General features: G+C 60.5%; 1 protein-coding gene and 1 long non-coding RNA gene across 13 annotated transcripts in view; one reads left to right on the top strand and one right to left on the bottom strand.

Annotated features, from left to right (window-relative positions):
* The window catches only part of PLEC (plectin), a 59,425-nt gene that overhangs the window by 28,699 nt on the left and 8,610 nt on the right, over window positions 1-22,116 (bottom strand). For 2 of the 12 annotated variants that reach the window (XM_082363913.1, XM_082363916.1), the window contains exon 1: window positions 9,721-9,781. The exons of 4 other annotated variants lie outside the window; for them this stretch is intronic. In XM_082363913.1, the coding sequence (XP_082220039.1) occupies window positions 9,721-9,766 (46 nt within the window). In that variant the 5' untranslated portion in view covers window positions 9,767-9,781. Of the gene's footprint in view, window positions 1-117; window positions 430-1,058; window positions 1,206-2,630; window positions 2,655-5,998; window positions 6,736-9,720; window positions 9,782-22,116 lie in introns of those variants that run through there. 6 more of the 12 variants (XM_082363910.1, XM_082363918.1, XM_082363914.1 and 3 more) reach the window with 5 other exon arrangements.
* LOC309614973 lies at window positions 1,352-3,560 on the top strand. Its single transcript, XR_014236482.1, has 2 exons — window positions 1,352-2,036; window positions 3,201-3,560. It is a non-coding gene; the product is annotated as an uncharacterized lncRNA (long non-coding RNA).

Genomic DNA, 22,116 nt, shown 5'->3' with positions numbered 1-22,116 from the left:
GGCGTAGGGAAACGCAGGGGCGGGAGGGAGGCGGCCCCTTGCCTGCCCCGCCCTCAGCCCCCTGACGGGGTGGCGGCTGGTGACTGCAGCCCGGGCAGTAGCCACCAGCGGCCTTACCTTGCTCATCCTGCACCCGCCGGCGCCCCCTGTGCCAGTGCCACACAGCGGCCAGGGTGACAACGTGGCCCACAACCACCAGGGAAGGGAACAGGCTGCCCGAGGGCTCCATGGCTCTGGAGAGCAGAGCAGGCGGAATCGCCCTTCGGAAGGACTGCTCGAGGTCGGGCAGCCCCCTCCCTTCCCCGAGCGGAGAGGACGGCGGGGGGTGCCCCGGGACCAGGGACCGCCCCCTGCAGGACCGCCCTACCGCCGGCCGCCTGGCGCCCAGAGACTAGCCCCGGCGCTGCTGCTGCTCCTGCTGCTGCTGCACCAACTGTGCTGCCGCCAGCCCCCTCCCTCCCCCTCCCGCCAGCCCCCTCCCTCCCCCTCCCGCCAGCCCCCCTCGCTCCCCCTCCCTCCCTCCCCCTCCCCCTCCCCCTCCCTCCCCTCCCGGCCGCTCCGCGCTCCCCACCCTCCCACGGCGGCGCCGGCTCAGCTGTCCCAGCGCAGCTATCACGTAGTCACGCTCAAGGTTAGCGGGAGCCTTAACCCCTGCCCACCCTCGGCCACACCCGCCAGGAGGAGGGGCCTGCGGGGAAGCCAGGCCGAGCGGCAGCCCCCCCCAGCCTGGGCCCTGCGCGGCCTCAGTGCAGTCCTGCCCCCACCCCCACCGGGCGGGCGACCGTGGTGCCCGAGTACCCCACTCTGCCTCCGAGGGTACCCTCTGGTGGCAGCTGCCAGCGCCCCAGCCCTCGCTGGCCTCCCAGGCTGGCAGCTGACCCAACCACCCTCAAAGACAAGCGGCCAGAGCCCCGACGCCCCTACCCCACCACAGGGCAACAGACAGGGCGTGGGGGAGGGGCCCAGGTGCCGGCCTGGAGAGCAGACCGTGCACAGAGGTAAGGACAGAGCCTCCCACCCGCGGCCCCAGCCGGGCTTTCAAAGGCTGCCCCACCTACCCGGCACAATCTTCATTGGGGACAGCGGCGGGAGCCCACGGGTCCGACAGGGAGTGGGTGCGGGGTGTGGGGAGGGTCACAGGCCCCTCGGAGGCAGCAGTGAGCCCGGCAGTGGCGGTGGTGCCGCTGACAGCAGCAGTGCCTGTGTCCGTGGGGGAGGGGAGGGGTGGGCAGGGGGCCCGGGGGGATATAAATATCCAAGGAGGGCCAGCGAGGCCCGTCATGTGTCCAGACTTAGAACATGACGTGCAGAGCGAGGGCACCTGGGCCCAGAGCCTCGCTGGAGCCCAGGCTGACTGCGCGGCGCCACCCGACGCTCCCCCCAGGCTCCCACGGGCGATTCTAATAATAAGAAGCCTCCTGGAACAGGCCGAGCACTGGCACGTGGGCCTTGGGGGCTCTCGTCCCCCTTGAATGGGGCACAGCCCCGCCCTGCCGGCCTCGTGGGGTAGGGACAGCAGTGGGGGAGCACTGGGAAAGGCCACACAGGCAAGGGCTCCCCCCACCCCCCTGCACAAGTCACAGGACGCAACACCTGGCCCAGAGGGACGGGACGGCCTCCCCAAGGTGACATCTCAGGCCAAATCAGGCTGGGCCACGTGAGCGCCCGCCCCCCAGCTCGGGCCGTGCCTCCCCACCCCAGGACAGTCCCAGTGTCTACGCTGACCCCACCCAGACCCCAGCAGCGGCGGGTCTGCAGAACGCTTGGGGCTGAGGTACCGGCCCACATCACATCCTGGACTGACCCAGGCCTCAGCGCGCTCAGGAAACAGGACGTGGGGGTCACGGTCCTTCCCCTCTCCTCCCAGCAGCCTGGACCCCTCAGGCCCGAGGAGACAGAGCACTGGGGTTTGTACCCCATTTTGTAGCGCTCCCCCTGTGTCCAGCACCATTCTATTCCAATCCTCAGAGAAAGCTACGGAGTAAGCCCGGTGTATTACTGCATCGTACAGATGAGGAAACCGAGGCACAGAAAGGGTGAGGGGCTCACCCTCGGTCACACAAGGCTGTGATGTCAGCCCCGGCGGTCTGCCTGGAGTGCGTGGTCAGCCTGCAGCAAAGCACAGCAAACCACACTTGGCCTCTGGCCGCCGGGGTAGGGGCCCCCTGGTCCACGTGGGGAGGCCAGGGGCAACGAGAAGAGGGCCGGAGGGGTGAAGGGGTGGAGGGCCAGGCCACCCAAGCCTCCTGCCCATCAACCCCGTGCTTCCGAAACTCACTTCTGAAGGAAACTGGCCTGCAGCGGCCAGCTCTGGAGGCTGGGACTGGGACCGAGCTTCTCAGAGGAGTCAACGGCCGGGGGAGAACCAGCTCCCAGAGGCAAGGGTGTCCCTCCCTCGAGGGTGGCAGGCAGCACCCCCCGCCCCCCCAGGGACCTGGGGCAGGACCTGCAGCTCCCAGAGCCTCCATCCCACACCACACACCCCCGGGCACCTCTGAGAGGGAGCCGTGCTCATCCCCGAGTCCCGAGTCCCAAGTCCCCGAGTCCCAAGTCCCGAGTCCTGCCCCTCCAGGGCCCAAGCCCCAGGCTGGAGGGGAGAGGCCTGCAGCCGCCGCCCAGCCCTGCCCTACCTTGGCCCAGCTGAATCAGCTCGTCCATGCTGTACCTGTCCATGGCTGCCACCACGGGCCAGGCCGCTCCAAGAGCCGGCAGACAGGAAAGGAAGGGAAGGCAGGAAGGAGGGAAAGGATGGGAGGCAGAGGGCAGGCTCGCTGGAGCCCTGGCCTCCCCACCCAGCCCTGGGAGCCGTGGCTCCTCCTCACGGCCACCCCTTAGTCAGCAAGCCCAGGAGAGCCGAAGCCCAGCGGATCAACAGGTCGGACCAGCCTGCCTGCAATCCCTGAGCCCTCAGGCAGGGCCGGAGGGGCCACCGGTCTCCCTCCTGTGCCTGCCCGGCCCACCCCGCAGCCTCCCCCTTGCTGCACAGGCCCCACCAGCCTGCACCTCCCCGGCCCCTCCTGGACCCTCCCCGCCATGTCCCCCATGACCAGCTCAGGCGCAGCCACGGCAGCCTCCAGCCCTGACAAAGGTGACATCTCTTCCCCGAGTCCCAGCCTCTGCGCTCCTCCCCGGGCGCTGGCCTGCCCAGCCACCGCAGGACCCAGTAAAAGACAAATCTAATCCTGCTGTACCCTGCTTAGAAAACCTGCCAGAGTTCTGCAGATTTCTCCGAAGACAGCCCAGACACAAAGCTGGAGACTCACGGAGGGCTGGCTGGGGCACCACGCGCCGTGAAAAGGAGCATGGCAGCTCTGGGCGCTGACTCTGTGTCCCCTGCGTGGGGGACAAGCCGCGTGGGAAAGCCAGGTGCACAGCGGGGTCAGAAGAAGCAAGACCCCGAAGGCCACCTGCGTCTGCCGTGTAAGATGCTGTTGGAGCACAGGTGCTGAGGGCGTTCAGATGGTACCTGTTCTCTACAGAAGTTTCAGTTCACTCTGAATTTTAAGCCACGCCGAGCATTACCACTTGAAACATAAACGAAATTCATATATAAAAATCCATTCCACGAGTTTTCTATCACACAAAGTAACCCCAAATTCCTCGCCCTCCCGCCACCTGGTCTCCCTCTGTCCCTCCTTCCGCCAGGCGGCTCTTGGCCAAGCGTGGTCCTCATCAGCCAGGGCTCAGCTCAGGGCAACTCCACACAGGGGCCCTCCCTGCTAGCTCTTCATCCAGCCCATCCCCAGCCGCTGGGGGCTCCCAGCCCGGGACTCGGCCTGGGTCTGGCTGGTAAGTGGCTGAACAAGCGAGTGGACACCTTCCCACTCGGACGAGCAGACCAGCAGGGCGCGGGTGGGCGGGTGGCCTCAGGGTGGGGACCGTGGCGCGGCAGGCACAGCTGACTGCCCCGCGGCGTCCGTCACTCCCCAGCCGGGGCTGGACGTGCACACGCAGCCCACCTGACCAAGGCCACTCTGGTGAGCAGGGCGGCTGGCCCCAGGGGCTGTTGACCTGGTCCTTCTGCAAGCTGACTGGAGGGCGAGGCTGTGAGGAAGGAAGGCGGCCGTGTGGCTCATCACTTGATAATTTTTAAAACTCTGGGAAGTGGATGGTTCTAAATGTCATCAGAACCTTCCTAGCCGGAGTGTGGAGCATCAGAACCCCTGCAGACCAGGAGGTAGCCCCGTGCCACACCCAGCACCCAAGGCGCCCTAGGCGTCCTCCTGTACCCAGAGTGGCACTCAGATCCCATGCTAGGCCTGAGGGACCAAGGGGAAGGGGAGCCCACACCCGCCGGCCCTGACTCAGCCTGGAGCTGGAGCTCATTTCCTGTTGGAAACTCTGAGCTGCCACCGGCGACTGCGGCCCGGAAGGGAAGACTGAGTCACCTCCGTCAGGGCTGGGGGGTCCCCCCACCCCCCCACCCCCACTCTGCCCACTGCAGCCACACCCAGCCCCCCCTCCTGGCCCACGGCCAACTGCCCGCCCAGCCACCCTGCCCAGCCACCCTGCCCAGCCACCCTGCCCAGCCCAGCCAGGCCACAGACAGGGAAGGAAGGAGCGAAGGGGAGGGAGGGGCTTGCGCTCACCACACCCCCGACCCAAGAAGGGGGAGAAGGCTTGTCCACCAGCCACTGAGCAGGGTAGGGGCAGCAGCGAGGCGAAGGTTGGGGGAGAAGGCCCAGGCTGAGAGCCGGCCACCGGGTGCTTGGTCACAGCTGACCAAGTACCCAACGAAGCACTACTGTCTCTTTGTGGGTGTCACTGTCACCCCATTGACAGGAGCTGGAGAGGCCGTGTGGTGAGCCCGAGGCTGCCCCTCTGCCCACAGCCTCACTGATCCTCCCAGATGGGCTCCCACCCCTAGGCCCGAGTTAGCGGGTCCAACCCAGACCAGGCCAGGGCCGGCGCTTCCGCTCAGCACCTGGGCCTGCGCCTGGGTCCCCAGACCACAGTCATTTACCTGGCAAACTCCTACCCACCCTGCTAGCCTCACCCCAGGCCCCCTGTCCATCCCTCAGAAACCAAGTTCCTCCTCAGGTAGTGAGACACAGAGACGGAAGCAGGTGCGGGCTGCCCCACCTCAACGCCAAGGCCAATGAGCTCCAGAAGCGCATGTGTGAGCCTCGAGCTGCACGGGACCCTCTGCCCACCTGGGTCCTGCAGCACAGGTGCTTAGGGACAGAGGGATGCCACAGAGCAGGGACACAGCAAGGGCTTGCTGGCCACCTCTGGGACAAGAGGACCTGTTCCATCCTCTGAGACCTGGCTCCCGCTGGGAAGGATCTGCCTAGACCCCAGGCTGGGCCCTGCACCCGCCATGCCTTGGCCTCAGGCCCAGCGGCAGATGTTCCTACCTAGGGTCTGCTCTTCTCGCCCCAACCCAGGGCTGCCCGCTAGGCCATCACCAACCCCAAGCCGACCAAGCAGCCAGTCACAATATCACATCTGTGCCACACAACCACGGGGGCAGCTGTCACCCCCACTGGACAAACTCAAGGCTCAGAAAGGTCAGGTAGTCACCCACACTGTTGGAGAGAAGCTACACCGCTGTCCCATCCCAGCACCTCCTCTGCATGCCCCCACCTCCTGCAGAGAGGGCCTCAGGGCAGACAAGTCGCCAGGGTGGGGGGGGGGGGCGAGCAGGGCCCAGGACAAGGGCAAGCTGGGGAGAGGGCTGAGGGTGCCAGCCAGGGCTGTGTTAACAGCTGGTCCTGCCAGTCCAAGAACCACAAGCCCCACCCCTAGCTCCGGGGTGTGCCTGGGGATGGGCTGGCAGTAACCTACCGGCTCCTCCTTGGCCTACCCACCCCAAGATCCTCAAGCCAGGAGGAGGAGCCCTGTGGGTCCACTGACCAGAGCGCGCAGGCGGAAACGGCGCCACCTGCTGGCGGGAGCAAAGCTTTTGCACACTCGCTGCCCACCCCAGCCCACCAGGCCCAGGCCCCGGCCCCAGCACCTCCTCCCATCCCCCACCCTGGGGCCAGGACACAGCTACCTGCGGCTGGGGCAGGCTCCGGGCCAGGCCTCGCCAGGGTCCCTGGGGTGGTGGCGGGCACCACAGGGGGCTCAGGTGCCCCCTCCTCAGGCTCCTTCCGGCGGTAGACCCACCGCTCCTCACGGGTAGGGTCCTCGGCTGGCAGCGGCCCCCGCTTGGGCGGGCAGCCCAGGGGACCCTGCACGGCCTGCACGTGGGGGGTGCGGCGGGCAGGCATCACCATGGCGACAGGGCGGCGCACCCGCTGCAAAGAGGCGGGCACGATCTCCGGCGGCAGGTGCAGGTACTGGCGCAGGTGGGCAATGCCCTCGTTGGTGAGGTACCAGTAAAAGTGGCGCCAGGCGAAGGTCTCCCGCACCAGGCCCCGTGCCCGAAGGGAGGCCATGGCGCGCGTGACCTGAAGGTTGGTGACACCGGGCACGTGGGGATGCAGGCTGCGGGGCCGCCGGTCCTTCTTGGCCACCATCACACCCTCGCGGAAGAGCACCTCGTAAATGGTACGCAGCTGGTCCAGCGGCATGAGCATGCCGGCCACCATGGCTGCCGGAGCCGGTGAGTCGAGGGCGGCGGGCGGGGCACAGGGAGGAGGTCCAGGAGACGCCCTCGGCACAAGGTGCAACCGGGGCCGAGGGGCAGGCAGGCCGTGGCGCTGAGCTCGAGGGCGCGGGCTCCGGGCTTGTGGCTCGCGGCGCCTGGCTCTCTGGCTCCGTGCGATTCCTGCCGATACTGCGGCCTGCCCACCGCTTGCGCGAGCCTCCCGCCTGCCCGCCCTTCAGGACGCCCAGGCCGGCCCCCTCTGACTCAGCGGCAAGGGCGGCCCCTCCCACCCTCAGCTAACAGGGCCCCTCGCAGAGTGGGGGGCACCTCGCAGCAGCGGCCATCCCCAAGGCAGGTCCCCTCCCCTCCCAGGCCCGCGGCTCCACGTCAGAAATTACATCAGTTTCTAAACACTTCCTTCAGGGTTCCTAAGATTAGCGGGAGGGTGGACGGGAGTGGCTGTGGACCCAGAATCTAAAAGGCTGGCAGAAGGGAAGCCGGAGCCGAGACGGCAGGAGGGTCCTCAGGCCGGGGACCCAACTCAGGGTTGTGGTCTCAGAGCCTCAGGGATTCACAAGGGCCTGAAGAGGAGGGCTGGGCCGTCTGGGCAGGGGGTCCTCTAGGTCTAAGGGAGGAGAGCTGAGGTCTTGTGGGGACTCAAGGGCTGAGGGGAGAGCTGGGGTCTTGGGGGGGCAGAGGTCTGAGGGGAATGGCAGGGGCAGCTGCTGCAGCACATGGACAGGCTGTAGGCACCACTGGCTGCTGTCCATCAAGCGGGCAAAGGGACAGAGCGTCCACCTCCAAGTGTCAGACCCAGAGCGGCCACCCTCTTTAACCCTTGCCATGCCAGGCCAGATCAAGGGTGGGCCAGGAACAGGGAGTCGGCTCAGAGTCCAAGCACTGTCCGCAGGGCACAGGGTAGGGGCTCTGAGTGGCCTCCATCCACCACCGCCCCAGGCCAGCTGTTGGAGGCCAGAAGCTCTCAGCTGCCACAGGGACCCAAAGCCACCCGCGGCCCAGCGCCCCTGCCGCCAGGAGACACCCCACCCTTGGCAGCCTGAGTGCCTCCTTTGAGCCAGCTGGACAGATGAGGGGAGAGTAGCACCAGGCTAGAAGAGGGTCGGGGGCCCCAGTGAAAGGGGGACCAGCAGCAGGGGGGGGGAAGGGGCTGTGTGCTCCATGCCAACACCCTGCAGCCTGGCCCGGCCACGCCCAGCAGTCACCCCTAAGCCCTCACAGCTGAGGCTCCAACCACGGACATCGCGCGCCTCCCCATTCCACCCAATACCCCGCTCTCCCACTTGGTGCTGCACCACTCACACCTGGACCTGCGCTTTCTCCCCTCCCCCAAGCGGACACACCTATTCCCAGCACTGCTAACTCGGGAACTGTTTATAAATAGGGCGGAGGGGGGGGGGATCCCGAGGTGGGAGGCTCCCGCGGGCAGGAGGCCAACAGGCGGCGCGTGGGGGCGGGTTTATGAGGCCGTTGCCATGGCAGTGTAGAGCCGGCTCCCAACACACACACACACACACACACACACACACACACACACACACACACACACACACACACACACACACACACACACACACACACACACACACACACACACACACACTTACTTGTGGCAGAGGAAAGTGCAGGCACGGCCAACTGTTCCCACAGCCCGGCCCGCCAGCTCTGCGGCGCCGCTCTCCCTCCGCTGGCGGGAAGGGGGCCAGCCCCGCGGGACACCGGCCGGGGAGGGCGGGACGCCGGCTCGGGGAGGACGCCCAGCAGGCGCTGGAGTGGGCAACGGCCACGCCCCCTCAGCCTAGCGGCGCCTGCGGACCCTGCCGGGCACCACGGCTGTGGCTTCGGGAACCAACACCAGCTGTGGTTTCAGGCCAGCACTCAGGCCAGTGGCCCGGCCCGGCCCTGTGCCCACGGAAGACCCACTCCTGGCCTGACCCTCAGCCCTCCCCCGGACCTCCTGCGCTCCCCCTGCCCCACCCCGATCTCCCGTGCACTCCCCTTGCCCACCCCACAGCCCCACTCTGACCGCATCTCCCTCCTAACCACCCCATACGTCCACCGCACATTTCTCTGGTTTGATTCCCCGACCTAACCCCCCAACCCCCAAGCCTCCTACCAAACCGACCCCACAGCATGCCCCCTCCCAAAATGATTCCAAGCCACACACAAAGCCCCCAGACCTAAGGTCTCTCCTCCTTCCACACAGACTTGCACGGGTCTTTGGCCAAGCCCCTCAGCCCCGTCACAACCCACGCCATCCCCACAGGAGAGGGCAGCAGTTTGGGACGCTGAAGAAAGGGGGGGCGGGCGGGGCACGAAGGGGAATCCTCCTCCCTCCCACCAGCCCCGCCCTCGGGGGTTGAGGGGAGGAGCAGGCAGGAGCCTAGAACGAGACGTCCTGGTCTGGCCCGCGGTGCCAGCCTCGGCACGCCTCCCTCTACCCCATCCCCCCACCCCCGCGACCCCCAGGTCCCAGGGCTGAGAGAACACCCCTTTCTGCCCTGCCCCCACGCTGCGGGAACCGCAGCCGCAGTTGCTGATTCAGCACAGGAAGGACCGGGGCGGACAGACAGGGCGGCCCCCTCCACCCCACTCCAGGCCCCTCCGGATCTCCAGGGCAACCAGTCGGGGTCCTTGGGCAGCCCCCAGAACCCCCCCCATTCCGGAACAAAGAACCGCAGTGTGGACTTGCCCGGGGCCAGCCCGCCTGGCGCCTCCCCCGCCAGTGATCGATCCCCAAGGCCCTGCCCTGTCCCCTTCGACGCTGGGGGGCAGGCCGACAAGCGGGGCGGGGATTCGGCCGAGTTCGGGAGGAGAGAGAAGTGCGGATCCGAGAGGTGGCGGAGGCCGGCTCCCACCTCCGCCCCGCCCCCGCCGCCGCAGTAGCCCGCCCCGCCCCCCCGACACTCGCTGCAGGGTTGCAGGGCTGCAGGGCTGCGGGGCTGCGGCTGGAGTCACCCCCGCCAGCTCCGGGCGGACCTCGCACCAGGTGGAGTCCCGGCAGGACACGGACATGGGGTCTCCTGCGGCTCCGGCTCCCCACTCACAAAGCTGCTCCCAAGGCGGCAGACCCCGACCGCTGCCCTGTGGGGGCTGCACCCAGCCAGAGGTCACTGCCTGATCCACACTCCCCACCCCCCGGCTCGGTCCCCAAGCCCGGCCCGCACCTTTGAGGGAGCTGATCTCATGCTGGATGGCTCTCGAGGGGTCCATGTCTCCGCCAGGGCTGAGGGCGGCGCGCGGGCCGCCACGCAGAGTCCAGCCCCGCACTGCACTGCCCAGGCCAGAGCCGCAGCCTGGGGGAGGAGCCGGGAGGCGCGGGGCGGGGCTTGCCAGCCGGGGCGGAGCCTCAACTAATCAATGCGCAGTGCAAGGCCGGCCCGAGCTTGCTCCCGTCTACACCGCCCCCACCCTTCCAGACCCCTGCTCCGGGTCAGGTGGCCCCGGTAACTCCAGCCGGACTGCCAGGCCATCAGGCTGGATCCAGGCGTGCTTGGACGGCCCACCCCACCCCCCCAGTCCCCGGGCCTCTGCCGCTGACCACCCTCAGAGTGCCGTCCTAGCCGCTCCTGCACGTGGCTTTCCTGGCCTCGAAGTCATGGCCACTCACTCCCTGCAGGAGACACCCACCGGTCTGGACCTCCTGGCGACCTCCCCAGCCAGCACCCTGGGTGAGGAGGGAAGGTAGATCCCACCGGGGCAGAGGCTGGAGGCTCCTTCATCACCACCATTCACTTCCCCCCCCTTCCATGCCCTCCGCCTTCTCCCCTCAGCTGGGGGCCCTCCTCCACCCACACGTGCCTCTGGGTCACCTCACCCGGTCCTGTGACACTCTGACTCCCAAGGTGACACATTCAGCCTCTGCCTCTCCAACTCAGCAAATACCCACAAGGTTTGTCTTGGGAAGTTCCTGTCTTCCCGGCTCTGCGGATGTAGCACCATCTACCACCCAGCAGCTCAGGCCAACACCCTAGGGTCCTCACCCCCACGGGTCAGCCCCACAGGTCCTGGTGGCTCCACCTTCCAGGCTGTCCACCTGCCACCAACTGTCCGGCCCAGCAGTCTCCTCGCACCACCACCCCTACTGCTGACAGGATCAGCCTCCTGGACACTGTCACTGCCTGCCCCCTGGGGAGAATGTCAGCGCTGGCACTGCCGGGGTGGGGTCAGCTCTGCCCCCCTCACGGTGCCGCAGGAAGCCGTAAACAAACGCACAAGCCTTGCCCACACCTCGGGCATGCGCACGCGCGGCTTCAACGTAAACCCCAGGACTGGGCCCTCCCGCCCCACCCTGGTCCTCTGTGCTGGGCTGTGGGGGACAGACACAGCCTTCGTCTCCTGCCAGGCCCGCATCCAGATTCTTCCTCCATCCTCACCCCAAGGCCCCTCCTGGCCCCGTGGGGCCCACACCTTGCCCAGCCAGGCCGCTGCCTTTAGGCGACCACTCTTCCTGCAGGCAGGCCCACCGCGTGTCGGGTCAGGACTGGGGCGAGCGCGTGATGATGGCAGAGCTGGGAAGCCGGCGGTGCCCACAGGTACTGGCTGATGAGCAAAGAAGCGGGTGCGGCCCTATACTGGCTCAAGGCCTGATGTTCTAGGATCCCTCACAACCCCATCCCTGCCCCTCTCAGGACTCAGCCAGTGCGGGGCACAGGCAGGTCTCAGGAAAAAACAGCGGCAGACCTGGGGTAAACAGGAATACGAGAAATTAATAGAGGATTTTGTGATTCCTTACACCTGAATTCCTATTACTTTTTTATTAGCCACGTCCAGATGAACCTAAATCCAAACTGTAACTGAAGAGTACTTCCTAACTAAATCTCAAATGAAACTGATAGATACTTAAACAGAACTAAAAACTATAGGAAAAGTCACCCACACACAAAATTAGTGCTGGTTCTAGTTTTAAAACTGCATATAATTGAGAGTTCCCTGGCGGTCCAGTGATTAGGACTCAGCGCTTTCGCGGGCCAGGGTTCAATCCCTGATTGGGGAACCAAGATCCCACAAGCCACCCGACACGGCCAAAAAAACAAACAAAACTGCGTATAATTGAATTTTATAAGATTATAATTTTAAGCTACTGAAAAGATGAGGGGAGAAAGCAAGTAATGGGGTAACACAAGGATCAGGTGCAATTAGGTGGCTTTTCCTAACTTTTCAGAACCATGGGGACAGAGAAGGAATGTCCCAGGCCCTTAACTGCCCCCTCAAGTCACGCTGCCCACCCGAGAGTGGCCACTGCAGTCACCAGCAGCCACTTGCAAACAAGGGCTCGCAGAGAAGGGGTGGCAGCCAGAAGGCCCAGTGAAGAGGCCTTCGGCCTGCCCCTGCCCAGTCTGCCCCAAACGGCAGCCACATGGTGTGGCCTGGGAAGTGGGCTGTGGCCACGGCCCCTGGATAGAGTCCACGGGACACACTGAGCCCATTCCTTGGTTTCTTCCCAGAGGAAGGGGCAGCTAAAGTGGGGCCGTGGAAAGACAGGCTGCAGCTAGCCAACAAAGGATGCGGACGCACATACGAAGGCCCCAGGTCAAGAGAAGAGGAGTCTGGCCAACCCCACAGAACGTGTGCGTGGAGGGCGCCTGGACACAGAGCTGTAGGCGGGGTTCCCCTGGGCCAGGGAGGCCCCTCGGACTGCGGCGGACAAGGGCCTGGGGGCAAGAGATGGGGGCAGCGTGGCTCTGGTGGGTGAGATGCAACGGCCCTGGCCCTCCCGACAGTCCTCAGCTTTCACGGCCTCACTGCCCAGGAGATCTAGTCCCAGGGTCCTCAAGAAAGCAGGCTGTCTGACCCGGCACGGCTTCCCCACGCCCAGCTGGGGCCCTGGCAGGTCGCCTGCACCAGGGACTCGCATCATGCAAGGCCAAACGCTCTTAAAGCTTTACTGCAAATTCCAGGAGGCAGCTTACACCCCTGTGGTCCCTGCAACCCAAGCTGAGCCCCTACGCCACAGCCAGGCCCCCTCCTTCCCAGCCCCTCTGTCTGGGACAAAGCACCCCGCCTCACAAGCCTCCTGAGACGCTGGCAGGTGTGGCCCCAGGCCACACCACCTGCCGTCCAGACCACCCCCCTGCTCCCAAGGCCCTGTCTGCCCCCCAGTCCATGTTCCTCACCAGGGCTCCCCAGCTTCACGCCTGTGCCCAGCCCCGGGCAGCCTGCCCTAGCGGGGCTCACTAGTGACTGGTGGGTAGGTGATCCTGTGCAGGGGTGACATGTGACAGCTGTCGGCCCTGCCGGCAGACACCTTCCACACAGGGTCCCCCATCATCACCCAGTGAGACCCCGCTACGGACTGTGCCTGTTCCCTGCAGTGGGAACAGGGGGCCATCTCACCTGCACCACCGGGCCTCACCCCACAGCCGTCGCCTGGCATTGGCCTTGACCTCTGGGGAAGCTACCAGGCTGGGCAGGAGGAGAACGCTCCTCCACGTGGGCAGCCACTGGGTGATGAAGGCGGGAGCTCAGCTAGACCAGCCACCCCGTGCGGCTCCACCCCGCAGGGCCGGGTCCACAGCACTGCGGTGGGTGCCGCCAGGGCCCCAGGGGTCCTGGTGATGGCCCAGGAGGCATAGAGGGTCCCCGTTTGGGCCCCACCCAGCTCTCTCTCCCTGTAGCCCAGTTCAAAAATTGCACCGTTACCAGGTGTCCGCCAGAGACCTCGGGCAGGGATCCTGGGTCCCACCCCCATGTTCCATCCATCAGGAGGTCCCATCATTCTGCCCCCCCCAGATATCTCTCAAACCTGTCCTCTTCCCACTGTCTCCACCGCCACCCTCCTCCCCTTGGAGACAGCCCTGGCCTCCTCGCTGCCTTCCACCTCCAGGCGCTCAGCGGCCACAGCCCCGCTGCCACACCTGCTCCATCTCAGGGCTACAGAGAAGCTCCCGATCCTGTCCTGCCCTGTGTCGTCCTGCTGCACAGACCCCTCTGTGGTTTCCTCCAGCAGGGACAGTGGGGACAGTGCTCTCACACAGGGACGCCTGTCTCAGCACCCCTGCACCCCAGGCCTGGTCAGAGGCGTTCATGCAGGGAAACCAAGCAGTGGATGCTTGCAGTTCAAGGATAAGGTACTTCCCAGGAACGCTATTAATAGAGGTTTACTTCATTAATAGATTAAAGGAGAAAACCTGTATATTGATCTCAAAACTGCTGATAACTCATTTGATAAAAACTCACCAATATTTCTGATTTTTACAAAGTGACCCAGTAAACTGGGAAAGGAGGTCCAGGCACCCTCAGTATCTGAGGGGGATTGATTCCAGGACCCCAGCCAACACCAAAATCCTCGGATGCTCAAGTCCCTTATAAAAACTGGAATAGTATTTGCATATAACCTAATACAGTGCAAATGCTATGTAAATAGGTGTAAACAGAATGTAGGGACTTCCCTGGTGGTGCAGTGAATCCACCTGCCAATGCAGGGGACATGGGTTCAAGCCCTGGTCCAGGAAGATCCCACATGCCACGGAGCAACTAAGCCCATGCGCCACAACTACTGAGCCTGCATGCCACAACTACTGAAGCCCGTGCACCTAGAGCCCGTGCTCCGCAAAAGAGAAGCCACAGCAATGAGAAACCTGCGCACCACAACGAAGAATAGCACCCGCTCGCCGCAACTAGAGAAAGCCCGCGCAGCAACAAAGACACAACGCAGCCAAAAATAAATAAATAAATTTATTAAAAAAAAAAAAAAACAATGTAAATGTAAATAGCTGTCTTTGAGCACCCACAGCAAATTCAAGTTTTGCTTTTTGGAACTTTCTGGAATCCACCCCCCCCAATAGTACTTCTTTTTTTAAAAATTATTTATTTATTTATTTATTTACTTGGCTGCACCAGGTCTTAGTCGCAGCATGCGGGATCTAGTTCCTTGACCAGGGATCGAACCCTGGCCCCCTACATTGGGAGCACGGAATCTTAACCACTGGACCACCAGGGAAGTCCCACCTCAGTAGTACTTTTGATCTATTACGTAAATCCCCAGTTGCAGAACCGTGGATGGGGAGGGCTGGCTGTATATCGTTAACATGAGAACAGACGTCCCTCCAAATCTGACCGTGACACCGCCCCAGGGGCCTCCCCCATCGGAAGTACTGGGAGCAGGAGCAGCGGGGCTGAAAGGCTCAGCATGGTGGCCGGGACACCCCCAAAGCCACGCCGACAGGCGGCCAGGGCAAGCCTCCAGGCTCAGCCGCGGGCAAGGCTGGCCCAGGGCGTGTGAGGGGGAAGAACCCAGGCTCCGGATGCAGAGCACTGACAAGCATTGAGTCTGCACCTCCTCAGCACCTGAACCAGTGCCACTGACCACCCACCAGAAGCAACAACGGCGCTCACTAGAGTGGCCGACTTTCAACACCCTGCTAAAGACCCAAGAGATTTCTTACAGGTCAATAATAACGAGTTGGAAAAAGAGGGTGGGAAAAACCTTCATTCACAGTGCAGGATATAAACTACTCTGGAACAAGATAAATAAAAATCAGTCAGAACTTAAGTTCAGAAAGCCCCACAAGCACAAAGCAAGAACCAGACCCATGGGGAGACTCACATTCCCAATGCAGAGGTCCGACCTCGCAGGACCACCTTGCCCTGAGCTAGAACTGCGCTTCTGACCCACCCCTGCACCCCACCGCCGGCCCCGCCGGCCCCGCCAGCCCTGCCAGCCCTGCGCCGACTCTTTCTTTTTTCTAAAATTAATTAATTAATTTATTTATTTATTTTTGGCTGCGTTGGGTCTTTGTTGCTGCGCGCGGGCTTTCTCTAGTTGCGGCGAGCGGGGGCTGCTCTTGGTTGCGGTGCGTGGGCTTCTCATTGCGGTGGCTTCTCTTGTTGCGGAGCACGGGCTCTACGCGCACGGGTTCAGTAGTTGTGGCACACGGGCTTAGTTGCTCTGTGGCATGTGGGATCTTCGCGGACCAGAGCTCGAACCCGTGTTCCCTGCATTGGCAGGCGGATTCTTAACCACTGCGCCACCAGGGAAGCCCCGCCGCCCCGCCTCTTAATAATTGCCTCCTTCAGACACTCACATGATTTTATATCTGATTGGCGAGGTTCTGTTGTCTGTTTGAAACCCTGTCACTGGGTGCTGGGCAGGTGTAGGGAGCGAGCCCTTTCGGGCGCCGCTGTAATACCTAGCAAACACCTTAGGAACTTCTTAAAAATATTCCCCAGACGCAAACATGGGCCATACAGGGAAAAGTCTCCCCCCAGATTGTCCCCTCTCCACCCCACACACAGTGTGGAAATCACCGTCAGGACTGGCTTCCTCTTTATCCCTCCGAAATTTCTTTATGTGGAAAGTCACGTAAATATAAACATGATCCTTGGTTTTCCCCCTTTTAACACCAAAAGTGACACCTCGGGACTTCCCTGGTGGCACAGTGGTTAAGAATCCGCCTGCCATTGCAGGGGACACGGGTTTGAGCCTTGATCCGGGAAGATCCCACATGCTGAGGAGCAACTATGCCCGTGTGCCAGAACTACTGAAGCCTGCATACCTAGAGCCCGTGCTCCGCAACAAGAGAAGCCACTGCAATGAGAAGCTCTTGCACAGCAACAAAGAGTAGCCCCAACTAGAGAAAGCCTGATCACAGCAACAAAGACCCAACGCAGCCAAAAATAAATAAATGAATAAATAAATAAATTAATTAATTAAAAAAATTTAAAAAAAGTGACACCTCACCGGCACCATCTGACCCCACACCCGGGAGGTCTCCCGCTGCACCCCTGCCTCCGCCCTCCCTCAGGGCGCTGGCTGCCATCCTTGGCTCTCACACACACACTGCGCTCTTAGGCCTGATAGACATTTTCATTGGCCTGGTTTCCACCGGTTCACTAATGCAATCCAGAAATTCTGGGTTTCTGGATTTTTACCAATCTGATAGGTGAAAACATGGCACCCTGGTGTAGCTAGAGCTTAAATTTTGCATACTGCTTGACCCAGAAATTCTATTTCTAACAATAGCCATAGACACACAATGATCCAGCCACAAAGCTCTTCTATGTAGCAGTTTACAACACCAAAAAAACCCACAAAACGAAACAAAACTAAACCTAATGTTCCATGGGAAGAGATTAAATTGGATATGATTACCATATAAAAGAATATTATATTATAAATTGATGTCATAGAAAGATGTATTTGTTGTAACATTAAGTAAAAAGAAGTTACACGTGCCTAAAATACTTAATATTTGATTATAAAGTTATAAATAAATTAAATTATACTATAAAATACTGTGCACATTTTTTTAAAACAAGCATAGGGACTTCCCTGGTGGTGCAGTGGTTAAGACTCCATGCTCCCAATGCAGGGGGCCCAGGTTCAATCCCTGGTCAGGGAACTAGATCCCACATGCATGCCGCAACTAAGAGTTCACATGCCGCAACTAAGAGTTCACATGCCACAACTAAGGAGCTGGCAAGCCGCAACTATGGAGCCGGCGAGCCACAACTAAGGAGCCCTCCTGCTGCAACTAAGGAGCCCTCGAGCTACAACCAAAGAGCTGGCAAGCTGCAACTAAGGAGCCGGTGAGCCACAACTAAGGAGCCCGCCTGCCACAACTAAGGAGCCTGCCTGCCGCAACTAAGACCCAGCACATCCTAAATAAATATTTTTTTAAAAAATAAAAAAAAATAAAACAACAAGCATAAAACAAAAAGATGTGGAGGTTTTACAAAACACCAATCAACCACCGCAGGGCAGCTTGAGGGGAAAGCACTGAACGGTGGCCCCTGGAAGATATGTTCACATCTAAATCCCTGGGACCCGTGACTGTGACCTTATTGGGAAATAGGGTCTTTGCAGATGTGATTAAGTTAAGGATGTCACGATGAGATCACCCTGGATTATCTGGGTGGGACCTAAATCTAATGACAAGTGTCCTTATAAGAGACAGAAGAGAGATAAACAGAGGAGAAGCCATGTGAAGATGGGGCAGAGACTGGAATGGTGCAGCCACAAACCGAGGAACACCAACAGCCACCAAAAGCTGGAAGGGGCAGGAAGGGTCTTCTCTAGAGCCTTCACAGAAACTACGGCCATGCCAACACCTTGATTTTGGCCTTCTGGCCTCCAGAAGTATGAGAGAATAAACTTCTGTTGTTTTAGACCACCTGTTTGTGGTCATTTGTTACGGCAGACACAGGAAACTAATGAAGATATTTTTACCAGGAGTGACAAATATTTAAAAGCATGGCACTGGTTTTGGAATTGGGTAATGGACAGAGGCTGGAGAATTTTGAGGAGCATGATAGAAAAAGCCTAGATTGCCTTGAACAGGCTGTTGGAAGAAATATGGATGTTAAAGATGCTGCTGGTGATGACTTAGAAGGAAATGAGGCACATATTGCCAGAAGCTGGAGGAAAGGTGATCCCGATTAAACAGTGCAAAAAATGTGGCTGAACTGTGTTCCACTGTTGGGTGGAAAGCAGAACTTATAAGTGATGAACTTGGATCTTTAGCTGAGGAGATTTCAAAGCAAAGTGTGGAGGGTGTGACCTGGTTTTAACCTGTTCCTTACGGTAAAGTGCAGGAGGAAAGACGTAAACTGTGGAAGGAACTGTTAAGCAAAAAAAGAACCAGCACTGGTGATTGGGAAACTCACGGCCTGTTCAGATTGCAGAAGATGCTAATGTGGGGAGACTCACTGTTAGGAGAGAGTGCTCTGGAGAGAAAGACAAGGATGCAACTGGACAATCTTCCTCTGAAGAGATTTGATCTCTGACTCACAGATGCATTCAAACCTCGCATCACAAGCTGGGGATAGAGAGGGTCATCCAGGAAAGCTCTGTGGAGAAGCCTCTAACCTGATGGCATGGATCCCTGTGTCATACACGGGAGACCCACAAGGTGTATGAGAATGTTGTATCAGCAGAAACACTGCCAGCTTGGATGCAAGAGGATAGAGACAGGATGAAAGGAAGGAAAGCTGTTGGAATTCTGGGATACTGCAGGCAGGAAATGGGGTGACAGAGCTACTCAGCTTCAAACATATGCTGCCCGGCAAGAAAAAGGAAAAATGACTCCAAGGGCAGAGCCTTGGGCCCAGAGGGTGGAGCCATGGGCACAGAGGCAGAGGCCGGCAGAGCTGAAGGTGTACAGAGCAAAGCATCAAGCCCCAGAGGAGTATTCTCAGGCCTTCAAACCTATTGAACTTGCCCTGCTGGATTTCAAACTTGCTTGGGACTCCTTTATTCTTTTCTCTTTGTTACCCCTTTATTCTTTTCCCTTTCTCCCTTTGAGAAAGGGGATGTCTGCTCTATGCCTGTCCCACCATTGTACTTTGGAAGTATACAACATGCATTCTAGTTTCACTGGTCCACAAATGGAGAGCAATTTTGCCCCAGGGTGGACCATACCCAGAACCTTACCCATACCTGATTTAGAGAATTTAGATGAGACTGGGCTTTTGAGCTGATGAGATTTTGGACTGAGGGTTGCTGCTGTAAGACTTTTGGGGATGCTGGGCTGGGGCAAATGCACGTTGCATGTGACAGACATGAATTTTAGGAGGCCAGAGGGCAGATTGCAGTGGGCTGAATGGTAGCTCTGAAAATACATGTCTACCTCCAAATCCCTAGAACCCGGGAAAGTTACCTCTTTTGGAAACAGGGTCTTTGTAGTTGTAACTTAGTGAAGAATATTGAGCTGAGAATCATCCTGGACTGTGAGGAAGGCCCTCAAATGCAGTCAGAAGCGTCCTCACCAGAGACAGAAGAGAAGACGCAGGGGAGAGGCGTGTTGAAGATGGAGGCCTATTCTGCAGTGATGCAGCCGCAAACCAAGGAACCTGACAGCCACGGGAAGCCAGGAGGGGCAGGGCGGAATCTGCCCTGAAGCCTCGGCCCTGCTGACACCTTGATTTTAGACTTCTGGCTCCTAAACTGTGAGAGAATACATTTCTGCTGTTTTAAGCCACCCAGAGTGTGGCAAGTGGGGGCTATTCGCATTCTGAAAACATCCATGAGATCCTGTGGTAATAACAACAGTGAAGCTCAGTCGTGCCCCTTGAGGCTTAACCCTGTGCCTGTTCTATAAGCTTCCCACGTAGCCATTCATTTAATAAGAAAGGAGAAGAAAGGTACATTTCAAAAGTTCAAAATACACACTCACTTGAAAGACAAAACAAGACCCGAATAAAGGCCATAGAAGCCATCCACCCAGCCAGAGGCACCTGGTGCAGACACCTCTTTCTGGCTTGCTGCCAACGGCCTCACACCCGCACCCTCCAGCCTTGTGCCCCCGCTCCCCAACCGTGCCTGCCATGGAAGGCCTCCCAAACCCCACCGCCCCGGGCGCCCATGCAGCCCCCAGCCCACCTGACCCACCAGCCTGCCTGAGATCACCCAGACTCCAGGGCGGCCACACCGGACGTCCTTCTAGGGCCTTCCTTTCCTGCAGCGCTGGCCCCGGACCTGCCCCTACCTCAGGAACCAGCGTGGGTAGCAGATGTCCCCCCATCCTCTTCCTGACCCCAGGGCAGCAGGAAAGGAAAGGTCCCTGCCAAGAGCTGACCACCCAGCTGGGAAGACCCTTCCGCAGCTAAACCATGACCCGAGCTCCCCCAGAGGAGGATGGGAGGAAGGGACAGGGGAGGAAGCCCTGCAGGCCGTGCCCTGAGTCCTCCAAGTGGGCACCCGCCTCCCATCACCTGAGAAGGGGTTCCTGACTCCCCCTCCACCCAGCCACCATCACCTGGGGCCACCACCAGATGACCCAGCCCATGGCCCCTCTTAGGTCCCCGACCTCACCACCCACAGCCCCTGCAGGCAGCCACAGCACCAGCTCGCCCAGCCCTGCATCTCCCTGTCCAGTGTGGGCCTGCTTCTGGCCACTGCCCTTGGCCCCATGCCGGGCGGGGGCACCCGGCTCCCCACCTGCATCATCGCTCTCCAGCCTCATCGCACCTGTTCCCAAGGTGCCCAGATCCTGCCGCCAACCCCCGCCCTGCTGCCGGCTCCCCTCAGGTCTCACTGGGGAAACTGAGGCCAGGTGGCAACATCGCCCACACCTTCCCAGCCCCACACCTTCCCATCGCCACCTTCCCTCCCCCACGCCTTCCCTCCCCTACGCCTCCCCTCCCCCACGCCTCCCCCCCCCACGCCTCCCCCTCCCCCACGCCTTCCCCTCCCCCACGCCTTTCCTCCCCCAGGCCTTCCCGTCCCCACACCTTCCCATCCCCCACACCTTCTCAGCCCCACACCTGTAGAAGCCTCTATCCCTTCTGAAACACAGGGCCCTGAGTGGCAAGGGGCTGTCACGCCCACACCCAGCATGTGCGGTTGGGCAAATGAGAGGGGTCACACAGCACTCGGGCCACCCAGGCCCCCGCCAGCCAGTGTTCTGCCCAGGCTGCATTCTGCTGACAGCTCGGCCTCCGTGTCACTGCCCCGTCCTGGATGGCGGCCTCCCTCTCACACACTGCTGGACCCCTCACCGTTTCCACCTCCCTTCTCAATTCCTACACACCCCTTGGCACCCCCAATCTGACCACGCCCCCAAACAGGTCTCCCTAAGGTCCCGATATCCCTTATGACCACGCCAGGCGCTCTAAGGGCAGCCGGCTCCTGGTTCATCGCTCCTTCCCTTTCACTGGGCTGCCCAGACCACCCCCTGGGGAAGGCTCCCCCTCTGCCCCAGGCTCTTCCCCTCCACCGCGAGGGCCCCAAGCACAGTGCCCAGCCGGGTCCCCCCAGCAACTCGAGTCTTCACATGTTGCCCAGCTCAACGATCATCTGTTTATTTGCCCCCAAGCTAAGCTCCTGTTCTTCCACCGCCCCTGCTGCAGAGGCGCCACTCCACACCCCCACCCCCACCCCCCACACCCCCCGCTGCTCCCCACCCCCACCTCCACTCCCACCCTATGGCAGCCCAGTCTGGGGTCTGGGTTTCTGCAGGGGTTCAGCTCGGGGTCCACTTTCCCTCCCATTCACCTGCTCATTTTCAAACCACATAACGAGGTGCAACAGGACACAAACCCTGCCCTCAGGAAGCTGGGTTACGTGGGAGAGAAGATATTTAAAATCCTCTTTGTTGGGCTTCTCTGGTGGTGCAGTGGTTAAGAATCTGCCTGCCAATGCAGGGAACACGGGTTCGAGCCCTGGTCCGGGAAGATCCCACATGTCGCGCAGCAACTAAGCCCGTGCGCCACAACTACTGAGCCTGCGCTCTAGAGCCCGTGCGCCACAACTACTGAGCCCATGTGCCACAACTACTGAAGCCTGCGCGCCTAGAGCCTGCGCTCTGCAACAAGAGAAGCCACCGCAGTGAGAAGCCTGCGCACCACAATGAAGAGTAGTCCCCACTCACCGCAACTAGAGAAAGCCCGCATGCAGCAATGAAGACCCAATGCAGCTATAAATAAATAAATAAATTTATAAAAAAAAAGTAACAAACTGAAAGAAAAATTAGAAACACTGATAACACACAAGGAAGTTAATAGTCATAATAAATAAAGAACTCTTATAATTCAAAACAAAACACCTTACAGAGAAATGAACAATGCTTTTCAATACAAAGAGTGAAAAACTATGAAATGATGATCACTTAGTCAAAGAATGC

This window comes from Balaenoptera borealis, assembly GCF_965194805.1.
Source record: "Balaenoptera borealis genome assembly, chromosome: 17".
NCBI lineage: Eukaryota > Metazoa > Chordata > Mammalia > Artiodactyla > Balaenopteridae > Balaenoptera > Balaenoptera borealis.
This window is presented reverse-complemented; position numbering and strand designations above follow the sequence as displayed.